This window comes from Tinamus guttatus, unplaced genomic scaffold (genome assembly GCF_059628265.1).
Source record: "Tinamus guttatus ecotype Peru unplaced genomic scaffold, ASM5962826v1 Tinamus_guttatus_pri_ptg001318l, whole genome shotgun sequence".
In the NCBI taxonomy this organism is placed as follows: Eukaryota; Metazoa; Chordata; class Aves; order Tinamiformes; family Tinamidae; genus Tinamus; species Tinamus guttatus.
The window spans coordinates 150,319-166,654 of NW_028289852.1; the positions used below are offsets into that span (position 1 = coordinate 150,319).

At 58.4% G+C, this 16,336-nt stretch overlaps 2 protein-coding genes across 2 annotated transcripts; both read right to left on the reverse strand.

Annotated features, from left to right (window-relative positions):
- On the reverse strand, window positions 1-5,690 carry LOC148590476 (uncharacterized). The gene is made up of 14 exons (XM_088539004.1): window positions 5,624-5,690; window positions 4,251-5,112; window positions 3,739-3,899; window positions 2,935-3,402; window positions 2,554-2,661; window positions 2,307-2,422; window positions 2,123-2,181; window positions 1,873-2,012; window positions 1,640-1,708; window positions 1,391-1,553; window positions 676-855; window positions 330-427; window positions 129-187; window positions 1-36 (listed from the first exon to the last, which is right to left on the reverse strand). Exons 1-14 carry the CDS (start codon window positions 5,688-5,690, stop codon window positions 1-3), a joined length of 2,586 nt encoding a protein of 861 aa, XP_088395130.1.
- A 2,861-nt stretch (window positions 5,691-8,551) lies between these two features.
- Window positions 8,552-11,182, reverse strand: LOC148590477 (mucin-3A-like; the record flags this gene model as incomplete). Its single annotated transcript, XM_088539005.1, has 11 exons — window positions 8,552-8,623; window positions 8,751-8,809; window positions 9,044-9,150; window positions 9,342-9,503; window positions 9,634-9,796; window positions 10,047-10,115; window positions 10,252-10,400; window positions 10,472-10,530; window positions 10,615-10,742; window positions 10,833-10,940; window positions 11,051-11,182. Coding segments are annotated over 11 exons (1,175 nt in total), but the record flags the coding sequence as incomplete, so codon positions are not given.
- Window positions 11,183-16,336: the final 5,154 nt, after the last annotated feature.

Sequence of the window (16,336 nt, forward strand, 5' to 3'; positions counted from 1 at the left end):
TCACAGAGAATCGGCAGCTTCTGCCGGCGGCTGCATCTGCAAGAAGGAGGAGGAAAGCGCTGTGAGATGGAGAGGTTGGAGGCATCGCGCAGGACAGCCCAGGCCACCAGCGCTGTCCGGGTACCTACCGGCACGGAGAAGGACGCGACCTCCTCATTGGGCTTGTAAGCGCTGGGGCTGTTGGAGGCTGGGGAGGAGAGAGGAACGACAAGTGAGGACCCACCATGGGCTGAGGTGGCCCTGCATGGGGCCAAGGTTTCTCCCCCATGGCCGCATGTTTCCCCTTGAACGCTCCGCCGTGGGGACGCGGCGCTGCCCTGGGCTCTCACCTCTCCAAGGCGCCGAGCCCCTGCCGTTTACGTGGTAGATGCCGGTGGCGTGGGACTTGCTCCTGTTGCCCAGCCAGCTGCTCCCCTCACTGCTCTCACTGCAAAGCAAACATCAGTGAGACGCCTTGGGGGGCAGATCGGAGAGGGGAGCTCGCAGGCTCCGGCATCCCAGCAGTGGGGCTGATGTTAACCCTCCCTCATGGGGCAAGCTGCTGCCCTCAGGTTTTGGCCAAAGAGCATTTTGAGGTCATTTTGGCTCATTATCATGCTCCAGTTTTGGTCCCTGGGGGTCCACGTGCCCTCCCCGCCCCCAGGAATGTCCCCTGCCCTCCCTCAAGCCCTTTACCTGTCCTTGCCGAGTTTTGAATTCCCTCGGGCCAGGCAGGTGGAGAGGACAAGGCAGAGGACGAGCAGGAGGAGGAGGGGGAGGCCCAGGCCCAGCCCCACGCCCAGCCCCAGCCCCAGTTTGCTGATGTGGGTCTCGCAGCGGTCACCCGATGTCAGGTACCAGGGCACACCTGGGCAGCTGTGGGAGAGACGTAGTGTGGGAAGGGGACTCTGACCCTGATCCCCAGGATTTGGCCTGGGATTGTGGGTCAGGATTCCCTAGGAGACCCACTGTGGTCCCTGGGACCTTCTCGGAGCTGGTGGAGAACCCAGGAGTCCTGGTCCCACATCCATGTGTTAAAGGCAGGTTTGGGGTTAGGGCTGAGGTCGGGGTTCGGGTGGGATTAAGGGCCAGATTGGGGCTAAGAGGTTAGCCCTGTGACTGAGACTAGGTTAGGGTTAAAGTTAGGTTTAGGAACAGTGTTAAGATGAGGATTAGCATCAGGGCTTGGCCTGGAACCACATCACTATTAGGAGGAAGTTTGAGCAGGGATAAAGATCTGGATAAGGGTGAAGTTTAGGTTGGAGTTAGGGCTAGGACCAAGATCAGGGATAAGATCAGTATCAGAGTGGAGCTGGGGTTGGATAAAGGTTAAAATTAAGGATAAGTGAGATTAGGGTTGAGTGAGGTTTAGGTTTTGGCCAAGGCCAAGGCAAGGGCTGGAGCCACCCACAAGCAGCGAGGTCCGTCCTGAGTCACCCGGCAGTTCCCGCCGTTGCAGCCGATGCTGCCGGGGACGTTGAGGGTGCAGTTGGTGACGCAGAAGACACTTTTCCCGATCATGTAGGGGTGGTAAAATGGTCTGAATTTGACTGGCACGCGCTTTCTGCAAATCTCTGGAGAGGAGAGACCACGTTACAAGGTGTCCCAGTCCTGCGTCACCCGCGCTCCCTATGGAGCCTGTGGGCTGCCCCACGCTTACCCGTATAGTTGACCTTCGGCTTCTCGACAAGGGTGACTTTAGACGAAGAAGGGCTGAAACAGAGCTCTTCTGGAAGTGGAAAGAGCAAGACGTCACTGGAGACCATCACCGTGCAGTGACAAAGAGAGGGGTAGGGAGAAGATCGGACCCTAATTGCAGAACTACTGCTATTACGATTGCTGCCCTCCTCGCTACCCACTCCAGGACCCGCTCAGCCCTGCCCAGGCCCCTACTTGCTGTGTGGCTGCAGTTCTGGGGCTGGGCCACAGCCTTCAGCGTCTCCAGCAGCTCCTGGGACTTGCGTTCGAGGATGTAGTTGACTTCGGGTGGTGGGTGCAGCAGGACCCTGTAGTTCACTACGACGCTGCCGTTTCTACGGGGAGTGAAAGCGTCCTGATGGCGTGTGCAGCTCCTCGCATGGCCCTTCTGCTGGGGCCACACGAAGCAAGGTGGGGACAGCCGTGGGACAGGGGGTGCACTCACTTGAGGTTCAAGATCTTGGTACTGTGGTATCCAGAGACGTTCTGGTAGATCCGGTCCATCTGGGGAGACAAGGGGAAGAGGTGTGACCTGTGAGGTCCTCCCAGCCTGGGGGCTGCCATGCAGAATTACCCTATGAGGTGGATATCTCCCCATCTGCCATGGGGCAGTGCTGGGAGGGACTCACCGTCCGTTCAAACTCGTCAGCGAAGCCACGATAGGCTGTGGATGAGGAGTCGCCCATAGCCTCGGAGAAGAGACGGTTGGTGACCCGCGCCGTCATCCCCACGAAGGAGCCCACCTCTTCAGAGGGAGGAAGGATGTTCATGTGACCGCGGATCGTGGTGGCCCAAGGCCTCCCAGGAAGGTATCTCCATCCTGGGGACCTCAGAAGGGGACAGAGGGACATCACTTACCCGAGGGACATCACTTACCTGGTGTGATGTCGATGGTTGGTGATGAAAACTGGCAGTAGTCTCCCTCTAAGTACGCTTGGCAGCTACAACCTGTTGCTGTCCAGACCCCGTGGTTTTGGCAGGGATCTGCAGGAAGACAGGCGGAAGAATTAGTAGATCTGCACCCAATTCCCTTCCCAGCCCTGTGGCATCTGGCCCCTCAGATCCCCTCCCAGATCCTCATCCATCACTGCATCCCAGATCCATCACTGCAGCCCCCCATTTTGGGGGTGGATGTAGGGCAGGGATAAGGTAAAAATCAATGCCTGACCACCCTCTCCCAGGCAGAGAAATGTGGGACTTGCGAGTGAAGCATCCATGCCAGAAGGATTCACACCCAGCCTGGGCACCCTCACCAACCTGTGGTTGTAGGGACCGGGGTAGTGGTGGTCTTGGTGCTCTTCGCAGTAGTTGTGCTCTTAGTAGTTGGCTTGGGGGTTGTTCTGGTGGTGCTCCTGGTTGAGGTGGTGCTCTGGACGGTGGCAATGGGCGCCTTGGGGGTGGACTTAGGTCTGGTGATATTGGGGTGGGTGGTTGGGACGGTGGTAGTGCTTGCGTTGTAGAACTCGCACCGGGGCCCGTAGTACCCACTGGGGCAATAGCACTCGGTGCCCACAGCCGTGGCTCCGTTCTGGCAGGCTGTGTCATTGTCATAGGTGTCACAGCGAGGCCCAGACAGTCCTGGCGGGCAGATGCACCTATTGCCCACAGCCGTGCTGCCGTTGTGGCACTGGTCAGCGTCATCCACGGTCTCGCAAGAGGAGCCGGAGAAGCCGGGCGGGCAGAGGCACTCCGTTACGTTGGCAACACCACCGTTGTGGCAGACAACTGCAAGAGATGTGACAAAGAGGGCTCTGAGGGCCAGGAGCGCAACTGGGTGTCTCTGATCCAACCCACTCTGCGCAGGGCAGAAGACCCAGGTGTCCCATGTCCTTGCTTTGCTCCTGCTATCCCCTTTATATCCTAACTTAAGAAGCATCATGCCCATCCCAGCCTTGGAAAAGAGACCCCATCCCTACAGCCATCCCAGATCAGGAGATCCAATGTCCCTCCCAGCCTTGGAAAGGAGACCTCATTCCAACTCCCACCCCCCATCAGGAGATCTTAAGTCCACCCCAGCCTTGGAAAGGAGAGACCATCCCAACAACCATTCCAGGGACCCACCTGATTCGGGGCTGGACCCGTTCAGATACCAGTGCAGGAAGTAATGGCAGAAGTTGCTGAGGGACGGGCTGGTTGTGCTGCTGAGCGAGACAGGCACCGTCGTGATGTTGGGGGATGAGGTGGGCACCTTCAGAGTGGCCAGAGATGCATTTACTGTGGTGCTGGAGTCAGATACGGGTCTCGCCGTAGTGGTGGAGAGCGTGTCATTCAAGGGGTGCTGGGTCACCCCTGTTGTGTGGTTGGACTCAGAGATGGGACTTGTCATCGTGGTGGGGAACGTGTCATTCGGAGGGTGCTGGGTCACCCCCATTGTGTGGTTGGACTCAGAGACGGGACTCGTCATCGTGGTGGAGAACGTGTCATTTGGAGGGTGCTGGGTCACCCCTGTTGTGTGGTTGGACTCAGAGACGGGACTCGTCATCGTGGTGGAGAACGTGTCATTTGGAGGGTGCTGGGTCACCCCCGTTGTGTGGTTGGACTCGGAGACAGGACTCGTCATCGTGGTGGGGAACGTGTTGTTCAGGGGGTGCTGGGTCACCCCCATTGTGTGGTTGGACTCAGAGACGGGACTCGTCATTGTGGTGGGAAACGTGTCATTCAGAGGGTGCTGGGTCACCCCCGTTGTGTGGTTGGACTCAGAGATGGGACTCGTTGTGGTGGGAAACGTGTCATTCGGAGGGTGCTGGGTCACTTCTGCCGTGCCATTGTGGGTGCCACCCAGAGACGTGCAGTTTCCAGAGCATGTCGTGTTGGTGTTTCCAGGTGTCGTGGTGGCCTCACCGGTCCTGTTGAGCCAAGCTGTTGTCGCACTAGTAGAGATGTTCATTGGGGACATTGTGACCTGCTCCGTGGTGTTGGCCGGACTTCTTTCCGTGGTGGCCCTGGTAGTGGTCACGGTGCTGTTCATCTCAGACGCATTGAGGGTTGGATGGAGAGTTGTGCTGCTCATGGAGGTGGAGACATTTTCATGGGTGGTGACGTTCTCAGTGGGTGCTGGGGGGGTCTCTGGGTATTCGCACTCACACCGGGGTCCCCAGAAAGCCGTGGGGCAGCGGCACCCCGTCTCCAGGAGCGTGCCGCCGTTGAGACATGAGCTGGGCTGCTCCTTGTACTGACAGGTCGGTCCCCAGTAGCCCGGCGGGCACACGCACTCCGTGCCAAAGGCCGTGGCGCCGTTCCGGCAGGCGCTGGCTTCATCGGGGACTTGGCACAAGGTGCCCTTGAACCCCGGCGGGCAGTAGCACTTGGTCCCCACGGCGGTGCCGCCATTCTGGCAGGCCTTGGAGGAGTCCCCCCTTTCGCAGCGGGTGCCGTTGAAGCCAGGGGGGCAAGCGCAGCCTTCGCCCACGGCCGTGCCGCCGTTCTCGCAGGAGGCTGGAGGAGAGTGGGGCCCATGCTCAGAGCGAGAAGTGGATCCTCACCCGAGTGGAGGCTCCGCAGTAAAGTCAGCTCAACCCTCAGCCCACCAATCTTATCGCAACCCATCACCTTCCATTCATAGGGCTCAGAAGGGGCCTAGGAGTCTGGGGCAGAGGGAGATGGAGGCCCCACTGCAGGTGTCCTCTCCAAGAGCTGGCCCTAGGGACATGCCCAAGGCACAAATCCTCTGCCCAAACTTTTCCAGAGAAAGAGGAGCAGACATGGAGGCAGGAGAGAGCAGAGGGGATGCATATGAGGTGGGAAAAGGAGCACGAAACCCGTCATGGGCACCCTGGGCTGGGATTAACCCTGGTGCTGGCCCAGATTTGGTCCTCAGGGGAAGTCAGGAGGGCAAGAGTTTGGGGAAGCTCAGAAAGGACTAAAATCCCTCCAGGTCGTATGGAGAAAGCAGGAAGGGAAAGGCAAGCCTAAGTCTCTGTGCCCACAGGATGGAGACCTCACTCACCTGCAGCAGCCCCCAAGGGGACGAAGCAGAGGATGATGAAGAAACAGCAGCCCAGCTTCATCTTCATCCACTGGCAGAGCCTGGAGCACGGAGCAGCGCAAGGACCGAGCGGGCGCCTGCGACTGCGTCCTGCGGTGCGCTGGCCACCAAGGTCTTCAACAGCGTTGAGCAAACAAGGGCCGAGTGACTTTTATCGATGACCAAAATAGAAAGGGTGTGAAGGGACCGGACGCCTCTGGGAGGCCGCCCGGGCTCCAGCTCCTATCGCCGAAATAAGAGGGAGGGAGCTGCATTTCTCAGCGCCTGATAAGATTAGGGAAAGTATGGGATGGTCCTGCCTCCGTCACAACCCGTGCTCCACCTTGGGGTGTTGTTCCCCCAAATCTGCCCCCTTTCCGGGGAGAGTTTCGGCCTGTTTTGGGCTGAATCACCATCACTAGGTTGGGCTGGGGCGATGCAGTGACGGACTCTCCTCCGTTTGTCCTCATTGCCTGCCCAGGAATAAAAAAGGGCCCCAGCCCTGAGGTCTGTTTCTGGGCACCCATGGGTGCCATCCCTAGGGGTTTCTCTGACCCTGGGGTCCTCTGTGTCCTCTCTCCTGGGACATCTGCAGGTGTCACCCCTGGGGCTCTCTGATTCCGTCACCCTCCATTTCCTGATATCCCAGAGGGCCTCCATTCCCGAGTGCTGCCTCTGGGGACCTTTGTCCCTGGGCACCTCTGAAAACCGTTCCCAAGGAGGGCCATTCCCAGGACCCTGTCCCTGGGGGTCACCCCCGGGCTCCCTATCCCTGGGTTCCCACAGGGACCATTCCCGGTGTCCTCTGCCTGCTGACGCCTGTGGGTGCCCTCCCCAGGGTCCTCCTCAGTGCTGAGGACCCCTAACCCGGTAATTTCCCCATCCCAGATACACATGGATTTCACCCCCGGTCTCCCATGGGTGCCCCCGCAAGTCCAACTCCACTCCCAATCCCCTATGGGTGCCCTTCCTTTCTATCTCCCATACCCGGGTCCCAGGTCACCCATAGGTGCCCCCTCCAGGGCGCTCCATCTTCGGCCCCCCATGAGTGCTCCCTTCGGGAACCTCCCTCATACCTGGGTTATTGGTTCCCCACGTGTGCCCATTCCAGGACCTCTTGACTCTCCGGTCCCTCATGGGTGCCCTTCCCCGTGGTGTCCCCACCCCGGTCCCTTGTGGGTGCCCTCCCCAAGCCCCTGCGGGTGCTATCCCTGGACACCAGGAGCTCCCATCTCCATGCTTTTCCTGCTCCCGGTTCCCTGTGGGTGGACCCTTCCATGGGTGCCACCCTGTGGGTGTCCCCCCTACCCCACCCCGGTGCCCGGAGCTCCCTGTGGAGCTGGAACGACCGGGACGCTCTCCACGGTGCTGGAGACTCAGCCTGTGCTTCCCGGTGCTTCCAAGGGCATTCCTGGTGTTTCCCAGCTGCAGCGGGTGTCACGGTGCTTCCCAGTTCCTCCCGCTGTGTCCTGGGTGCAAAGTGCTCCCCACAGTATCCCAGTGCTCCCCAATGCATCCAGCATATCCTGGGAGCCACGTGCTTCCCAGTACTTCCCAGTGCCTCATGGGTGCAACGTGTCCCAGCAAGTCCCAGTATCTCCTAGTGTATCCCAGTGCCTCCTGTGTGTCACGAGCTTCCCAGTGCATCTTGGCACATCCTGGGCACATCCCCAGTGTGTCCTGGTACTTTCCAGTGCCTTCCAGATTGTCCTGAGTGCAATGTGTTCTCCAGAGTGTCCCACTACTTTCTGGTGTTCCCCAGTGCATCCTGGTGTGTCCTAGGTGCAACACACTCCTCAGAGTGTGATTTTCCTCCCCAGCATTCCTCATTACATCCCAGCTGTGCCCTAGGGCTGTGATTTCATCCAGGGTCCCTGCGGGACCTCCCTAAAATGAGAGATGCGGAGCCTGGATGGGGCTGCTCTGGGCAGGGATCTGGTCCCAGATTAGCTGTCCTATCATCTGGTGAACTTTGCATTGGGAGAACAGTCAGGGGCACTTCTGTCTTGACCAGACACGTGGAGGGTTTCCTTGGAAAGGAAAATCATGCCAAAGCGAGCTATCTCCTCATGATAAATTTCCAAGAAAGCATTTCCCTGGGCGACAATATGAAAACAAAGTCATAAAAAACAAACAACAATTACAAGAGCAATAATAATAGTTTTATTGCACAATACACAGGTGAAAAGGAGATGGATTGATAGCAGAGCCCAGGGGATACAATCTCCCCCGGCGGTCTCATGGTCCTTTCCAAGACCTCCCTACGGCTCATCCAGTCCATCCCCTACTTAAAGTGCTTCCCTCCCCCCATGCTATGAGGCCTCATCCTGCTCCAAAGAGCTCTGCTGCTTTGGCTTCCTTTTTTTATTGCTTCTCCGTTGGCCTTGACCCATGGCTGTCCTCCACGCTTATCGCCTCGGTAGCAAAAACAAGGCGTGGAGGCAACAATGCTGAGTAGTTTTATTGCCCCTGTAAACCGTTCTCATGAACGGGGAAAGCAGAGTACGGCAGCACGCGGCCGAACCTGGGTGTTCTCCACCCAAATAAATAATAAATAAGAGGGAAATACCCGTCCCACACCCATGCGTCCTCCTGGCTCTCGGCACGTCCCGCGCGCCAAGACACCAGTCAGCAGGATCCATGCCTCCTTCCTTGGCTGGGGGATCCAGCCTCCGTGGATGGATCCGTGTCACCACGGGGGATTGAAGTCTCCCCAAGGGATTCCCAGACTTCTGGCAATGGAGAAGGATCTGTCCCTCCCTTCCGCTTGGAGGGGCCAGGACCAGCGGGAGGAACCCGTTCTGGGGGTTACCACGGTCCATGCGAGGGTCTTTCTTGCAGAAGACCTCTCCAGACTTTATTTTCTTCTTTTTTCCCCAGCCCCTTGACCTTCCTCACGTGCAGGTTTGTGGCTCCAAGTGGGACCGACGTCCCGGGGCAAGATCACAACCTGGTCACGAGCTTCGGTCTCTCAATGTGCACCTGCGGAGGAAGGCGAGAAGAGGGGCATAAGCTGGGTGAGAAGGGGGCACATGTAGCCTCGCTGTCCAGGGAGTCTGCTCCCTGGAGTCCTCCGGTGAGGAAAGGGACAGTCCCAAGGGTCACCTACCGGGGCGGAGGTATCCACCAGATCCAGTGAGGGCTGGAAGCTACGAAGGGTGTCACCTCCTGTGGGGAGAGGACAGAATGTACCGGGTTTAGGCGAATGACCCGGGCTCACGGGAGGGACGTCCTGTGCTATGTGTTATCGCTGGGACATGTCCCAGCCACTGCCCTGTAGCAGCCTGAAACAAGTTTAGGCCAGGATTCAGCCCTGGCTTTGTCCCAACTGAAAGGGATATGCTGAGCTGATCTGTTCACCAAGGCCCAAGGTAAAGCTGCCCTGCTGGGGCTGGATCTCACCTCCAAAGTCAGAGGCTCCTTGGTTTTGGTAGATGAAGCCATCAGGAGAGTTCCAGGTGATGCCCTCATCCTCGTACCAGCTGCTTCCAATCTCAGAGCGAGCTTCACTGTGGGAGGCATTAAGAGGGTATCTCAGAGGGCCAAGACCCAGCAGAAAGATGATGACCATTGCCCAAACCGTTGTGGAGCCCAGGTGTCCACACCTGGACACGCTCCCCTTAAAGACCCAAGCCTGAGGACAGCAGAGGCCATGAGTCTCCCCATCCTCAGCGAACCCTGGCACCTGGGCTCTTCTTACCTGACTTGGTACTTCCTCCGGCGGGCCCTGATCAGCAGCACGGTAAGCACGATGCAGACAATGAGCAGGACCGTGGCCACCAGCCCCAGCCCGGTGGCCAGCTTGTTGACACGCTGGGAGCAGTTGGTGCCCATGTACCAGTACGTGGGGTCATCCTGGCAGCTGTGGGGCAGGGAGAAGAGGTGGGTTAAGCCTGGGCCACCCCTTGACCCATCCCTGGGATTGGTGAGGGACTCCACCAGTCCCTCACCCACCCTGGTGCCCCAGGCACTGCTGGCACCAGGACACTCACAAGCACTGGGGACCAGTGAGGGTGACGCGGCACTGGCCGTAGTGGCAGTCCATGGTGTCAGGCGTGTTGGGCGTGCAGGCGGTGACGCAGTAGAGCAAACCGTCTACAGACAGCGGGTAGTAGAAGTCCCGGTAGTTGGCGGGCGCTCGCAGCCAACAGATATCTGTGGGGGGAACGAACGGGTTAGAGAAGTCGGGGGCCTCCTAAGGCTAGTGGAGTTCGGGCAGGGAAGTGGTGGGTTGCAAAGGGGACTGGTGGTAGCGTGGACAGGCAGGAGACTTCAGATTTGTGTAGGGGGTTTGGGGGTTATGGGGTTGGTAGTATGCGTTTGGGATGAGTGGCGTATGGAGACAGATGGAAGGACTCCAAGGAGGGACAACAGTGTCCCCAAAGACCTCCAGGCCCTCACTCACCTTCCAGGGAAGATGTCTCCGTCACATTCTTGAGGACGGGGTCGGAAGAAACGGTGAGGCAGAGGATGGCTGCAGAGGGGGAGAGAAGGAGTCAGGGACCTTCTTGAGGGTCTCGTTACACCCTGGGGCATCTCCAGGCCAAACCAGGGAGGCCACATCCAGGAATGGACTCAGGCGTCCAGAAGGGACATGCAGGGACACTCACACTGGTTGTTCTGGCAGGAACCCTGGCTGGCCTCCGTGTCCTGCAGCCTCTGCACCAGCTCCTCCGTCAGCCCCTGGTAGTCCTCTGTCGTGTTGTCACTTGCCAGGGCAGTGAAGAAGATCTCGTGTTCCACCACAATACTGCCAGGCCTGAAGGAAGGGATTGGGTTTGAGCAAAGAGGCCCGGCCTCCCTATATCCCAGAAAGCCTCCAGCCCTTACCTGAGGCTGATGATCCTCACACCCTCATAACCAGGGATGTACCCATAGATCTTCTTTATCTACAAAATTGAGGGGAGACTGGGTTAGCTTCCAGGCCAACCCCACCATGGGAGATGGTTGAGTTGCTTCTACCCCAGCCTCACCTCTGTGCGGAAGTGGTTGTCAAAGTCTTGGTAGGCCGTGGAGTGGGTATCATTCATTTCCGCCGTGTAGTTGAAGTTGGTGACGGTCACCACCAGTTCCACCTCCAACACAATCGTCTCTGTGTAAGCTAAAGAGCCCGGGAGGGTGAGGGGTCAGCATGGAGGTCTGTGCCTCTGGAGACCCGAGGATGGTGGGAGAGGGGACAGTGGAGACTTACAGAGGCTGGTGTCAATGGAATCAACGGAGTACTCGCACACAGGGCCATAGAACATGGAGGTGCAGATGCACTCGTTGTTGTAATAGGTGCCTCCATTCTTGCAGTCAACTGAAAAGAAGCAAGTCAGGGGTCAGCAGGTGATGAGGATGCTCAGGAGGACCCTACTCAAAAACAATGGAGTTGTGGGAGCAGAGAAACAAGGATGGATGAGGCCTTACCTGCAGGAACAACGGCCGTAGAAGTGACTTCCCTGGTAGTTGATGTGGTGGAAATCCTTGGAGTGGTGTAGGTATCAACTGTAGAAGGACCTGCAGTGGATGACGAGTAGGCAGATCCTACAGTAGAGGAGACTGCAATGGAGGTATGAGCAGTGCTAGAGGCTACATCGGAAGTCACTTCAGGGGTGCCTAAAGTGATGGAAGACACTTGGGGAGTGCTATAGAAAGGAGTGCTGCTGGAAATGGAGGTGGAGATGGAGTTGGGAGACGAAGAGGTGTCTACAGTACTGGCCCTGGCATAAGTGGTGGCCCTGGACGTGGAGAAGAAATCAGGTGAGGAGGCTGAGGTCACTTCTGTGCTGCTGCCTGTGGTTCCCGTGACTCCCAAGGTGGTGAAGGATGACGTGGAGGTCTCCGTTGAGGTGCTGGGACCTGCTGTTGTGCTGGCCTGAGAGCTGGGCATCACAGAGGTCTCTGCACTCGTGGTTCCTCCATAGGTGGTGGCTTGGGAGGTGGACCATGTCACAGGTGATGTGGTTGAGGTCACTTCTGTGCTGCTGCCTGTGGTCCCAGTGACTCCCAAGGTGCTGAAGGATGACATGGTGGTCTCCGTTGAGGTGCTGGGAGCTCCTGCGGTCTTTGCCTCAGAGCTGGGGGTCACAGTGGTCTCTGCACTGGTGGTTCCTCCATAGGTGGTGTCTTGGGAGGTGGACCATGTCACAGGTGATGTGGTTGAGGTCACTTCTGTGCTGCTACCGGAGGTCCCGGTGACTCCCAAGGTGGTGAACGATGACGTGGAGGTCTCCGTTGAGGTGCTGGGAGCTGCAGTGGTGCTGGCCTGAGAGCTGGAGGTCACAGAGTTCTCTGCACTGGTGGTTCCTCCATAGGTGGTGGCTTGGGAGGTGGACCATGTCACAGGTGATGTGGTTGAGGTCACTTCTGTGCTGCTGCCTGTGGTCCCCGTGACTCCCAAGGTGGTGAAGGATAGCGTGGAGGTCTCCATTGAGGTGCTGAGGGTGGGAGTGGTGCTGGCCTGAGAGCTGGAGGTCACAGAGGTCTCTGCACTGGTGGTTCCTCCATAGGTGGTGGCTTGGGAGGTGGACCATGTCACAGGTGATGTGGTTGAGGTCACTTCTGTGCTGCTGCCAGAGGTCCCAGTGACTCCCAAGGTGGTGAAGGATGATGTGGAGGTCTCCGTTGAGGTGCTGGGGGCTGCAGTGGTGCTGGCCTGAGAGCTGGAGGTCGCAGAGGTCTCTGCACTGGTGGTTCCTCCATAGGTGGTGGCTTGGGAGGTGGACGATGTCACAGGTGATGTGGTTGAGGTCACTTCTGTGCTGCTGCCAGAGGTCCCAGTGACTCCCAAGGTGCTGAAGGATGACGTGGAGGTCTCCGTTGAGGTGCTGGAAGCTGTAGTGGTGCTGGCCTGAGAGCTGGAGGTCACAGAGGTCTCTGCACTGGTGGTTCCTCCATAGGTGGTGGCTTGGGAGGTGGACCATGTCACAGGTGATGTGGTTGAGGTCACTTCTGTGCTGCCACCGGAGGTCCCCGTGACTCCCAAGGTAGTGAAGGATAGCGTGGAGGTCTCCGTTGAGGTGCTGGGAGCTGCAGTGGTGCTGGCCTGAGAGCTGGATGTCACAGAGGTTTCTGCACTGGTGGTTCCTCCATAGGTGGTGGCTTGTGATGTGGAGGTTGTCATAGGTGATGTAGGTGAGGTCACTTCTGTGCTGCTAGCAGAAGTCCCCGTGACTCCCAAGGTGGTGAAGGATGACGTGGACGTCTCCGTTGAGGCGCTGAGGGTGGGAGTGGTGCTGGCCTGAGAGCTGGAGGACACAGAGGTCTCTGTATTGGTGGTTCCTCCATAGGTGGTGGCTTGGGAGGTGGACCATGTCACAGGTGATGTGGTTGAGGTCACTTCTGTGCTGCTACCGGACGTCCCCGTGACTCCCAAGGTGGTGAAGGGTGACGTGGAAGTCTCCGTTGAGGCGCTGGGAACTGCAGTAGTGCTGGCCTGAGAGCTGGAGGTCACAGAGGTCTCTGCACTGGTGGTTCCTCCATAGGTGGTGGCTTGTGATGTGGAGGTTGTCATAGGTGATGTAGGTGAGGTCACTTCTGTGCTGCTAGCAGAGGTCCCCGTGACTCCCAAGGTGGTGAAGGATGACGTGGACGTCTCCGTTGAGGTGCTGGGAGCTGCTGTTGTGCTGGCCTCAGAGCTGGAGGTCACAGAGGTTTCTGCACTGGTGGTTCCTCCATAGGTGGTGGCTTGGGAGGTGGACCATGTCACAGGTGATGTGGTTGAGGTCACTTCTGTGCTGCTGCGAGAGGTCCCAGTGACTCCCAAGGTGCTGAAGGATGACGTGGAGGTCTCCGTTGAGGTGCTGGGAGCTGCAGTGGTGCTGGCCTGAGAGCTGGAGGTCACAGAGGTCTCTGCAGTGGTGGTTCCTCCATAGGTGGTGGCTTGGGAGGTGGACCATGTCACAGGTGATGTGGTTGAGGTCACTTCTGTGCTGCTGCCTGTGGTCCCAGTGACTCCCAAGGTGGTGAAGGATGACGTGGACGTCTCCGTTGAGGCGCTGAGGGTGGGAGTGGTGCTGGCCTGAGAGCTGGAGGACACAGAGGTCTCTGTATTGGTGGTTCCTCCATAGGTGGTGGCTTGGGAGGTGGACGATGTCACAGGTGATGTGGTTGAGGTCACTTCTGTGCTGCTTCCTGTGGACCCAGTGACTCCCAAGGTGCTGAAGGATGACGTGGAGGTCTCCGTTGAGGTGCTGGGAGCTGCAGTGGTGCTGGCCTCAGAGCTGGAGGTCACAGAGGTCTCTGCACTCGTGGTTCCTCCATAGGTGGTGGCTTGGGAGGTGGACCATGTCACAGGTGATGTGGTTGAGGTCACTTCTGTGCTGCTGCCAGAGGTCCCAGTGACTCCCAAGGTGGTGAAGGATGACGTGGAGGTCTCCGTTGAGGTGCTGGGAGCTGTAGTGGTGCGGGCCTGAGAGCTGGAGGTCACAGAGGTCTCTGCACTGGTGGTTCCTCCATAGGTGGTGGCTTGGGAGGTGGACCATGTCACAGGTGATGTGGTTGAGGTCACTTCTGTGCTGCCACTGGAGGTCCCCGTGACTCCCAAGGTAGTGAAGGATAGCGTGGAGGTCTCCGTTGAGGTGCTGGGAGCTGCAGTGGTGCTGGCCTGAGAGCTGGAGGTCACAGAGGTTTCTGCACTGGTGGTTCCTCCATAGGTGGTGGCTTGGGAGGTGGACCATGTCACAGGTGATGTGGTTGAGGTCACTTCTGTGCTGCTGCCTGTGGTCCCCGTGACTCCCAAGGTGGTGAAGGATAGCGTGGAGGTCTCCGTTGAGGTGCTGGGAGCTGCAGTGGTGCTGGCCTGAGAGCTGGAGGTCACAGAGGTCTCTGCACTGGTGGTTCCTCCATAGGTGGTGGCTTGTGATGTGGAGGTTGTCATAGGTGATGTAGGTGAGGTCACTTCTGTGCTGCTAGCAGAGGTCCCCGTGACTCCCAAGGTGGTGAAGGATGACGTGGACGTCTCCGTTGAGGTGCTGGGAGCTGCTGTTGTGCTGGCCTCAGAGCTGGAGGTCACAGAGGTCTCTGCACTGGTGGTTCCTCCATAGGTGGTGGCTTGGGAGGTGGACCATGTCACAGGTGATGTGGTTGAGGTCACTTCTGTGCTGCTGCCAGAGGTCCCAGTGACTCCCAAGGTGCTGAAGGATGACGGGGAGGTCTCCGTTGAGGTGCTGGGAGCTGCTGTGGTGCTGGCCTGAGAGCTGGAGGTCACAGAGGTCTCTGCACTGGTGGTTCCTCCATAGGTGGTGGCTTGGGAGGTCGACAATGTCACAGGTGATGTTGTTAAGATCACCTCTGTGCTGCTGCCGGAGGTCCCAGTGACTCCCAAGGTGCTGAAGGATGACGTGGAGGTCTCCGTTGAGGCGCTGAGGGTGGGAGTGGTGCTGACCTGAGAGCTGGAGGTCACAGAGATCTCTGCACTGGTGGTTCCTCCATAGGTGGTGGCTTGGGAGGTGGACGATGTCACAGGTGATGTGGTTGAGGTCACTTCTGTGCTGATACCGGAGATCCCCGTGACTCCCAAGGTGGTGAAGAATGACGTGGAGCTCTCTGTTGAGGTGCTGGGAGCTGCTGTTGTGCTGGCCTGAGAGCTGGGGGTCACAGAGGTCTCTGCACTGGTGGTTCCTCCATAGGTGGTGGCTTGGGAGGTGGACCATGTCACAGGTGATGTGCTTGAGGTCACTTCTGTGCTGCTTCCTGTGGTCCCAGTGACTCCCAAGGTGCTGAAGGATGACGTGGAGGTCTCCGTTGAGGTGCTGGGAGCTGCAGTGGTGCTGGCCTGAGAGCTGGACGTCACAGAGGTTTCTGCACTGGTGGTTCCTCCATAGGTGGTGGCTTGGGAGGTGGACCATGTCACAGGTGATGTGGTTGAGGTCACTTCTATGCTGCTGCCTGTGGTCCCAGTGACTCCCAAGGTGGTGAAGGATGATGTGGAGGTCTCCGTTGAGGCGCTTAGGGTGGGACTGGTGCTGGCCTGAGAGCTGGAGGTCACAGAGGTCTCTGCACTGGTGGTTCCTCCATAGGTGGTGGCTTGGGAGGTGGACCATGTCACAGGTGATGTGGTTGAGGTCACTTCTGTGCTCCTGCCTGTGGTCCCAGTGACTCCCAAGGTGCTGAAGGATGACGTGGAGGTCTCCGTTGAGGCGCTGAGGGTGGGAGTGGTGCTGGCCTGAGAGCTGGAGGACACAGAGGTCTCTGTATTGGTGGTTCCTCCATAGGTGGTGGCTTGGGAGGTGGACGATGTCACAGGTGATGTGGTTGAGGTCACTTCTGTGCTGCTTCCTGTGGACCCAGTGACTCCCAAGGTGCTGAAGGATGACGTGGAGGTCTCCGTTGAGGTGCTGGGAGCTGCAGTGGTGCTGGCCTGAGAGCTGGAGGTCACAGAGGTCTCTGCACTCGTGGTTCCTCCATAGGTGGTGGCTTGGGAGGTGGACCATGTCACAGGTGATGTGGTTGAGGTCACTTCTGTGCTGCCACCGGAGGTCCCCGTGACTCCCAAGGTAGTGAAGGATAGCGTGGAGGTCTCCGTTGAGGTGCTGGGAGCTGCAGTGGTGCTGGCCTGAGAGCTGGAGGTCACAGAGGTTTCTGCACTGGTGGTTCCTCCATAGGTGGTGGCTTGGGAGGTGGACCATGTCACAGGTGATGTGGTTGAGGTCACTTCTGTGCTGCTGCCTGTGGTCCCCGTGACTCCCAAGGTGGTGAAGGATAGCGTGGAGG

Excerpts from the sequence above, each read along its gene's own strand:
- LOC148590476 (XM_088539004.1), bottom strand. The coding sequence starts at position 5,690 with ATGAAGATGAAGCTGGGCTGCTGTTTCTTCATCATCCTCTGCTTCGTC. Across the intron at positions 2,182-2,306 it reads CTGACGAGTTTGAACGGACG|ATGGACCGGATCTACCAGAA; the intron begins GTGAGTCCCTCC and ends TTGTCTCCCCAG. Across the intron at positions 1,554-1,639 it reads GCCGAAGGTCAACTATACGG|AGATTTGCAGAAAGCGCGTG; the intron begins GTAAGCGTGGGG and ends TCTCCTCTCCAG.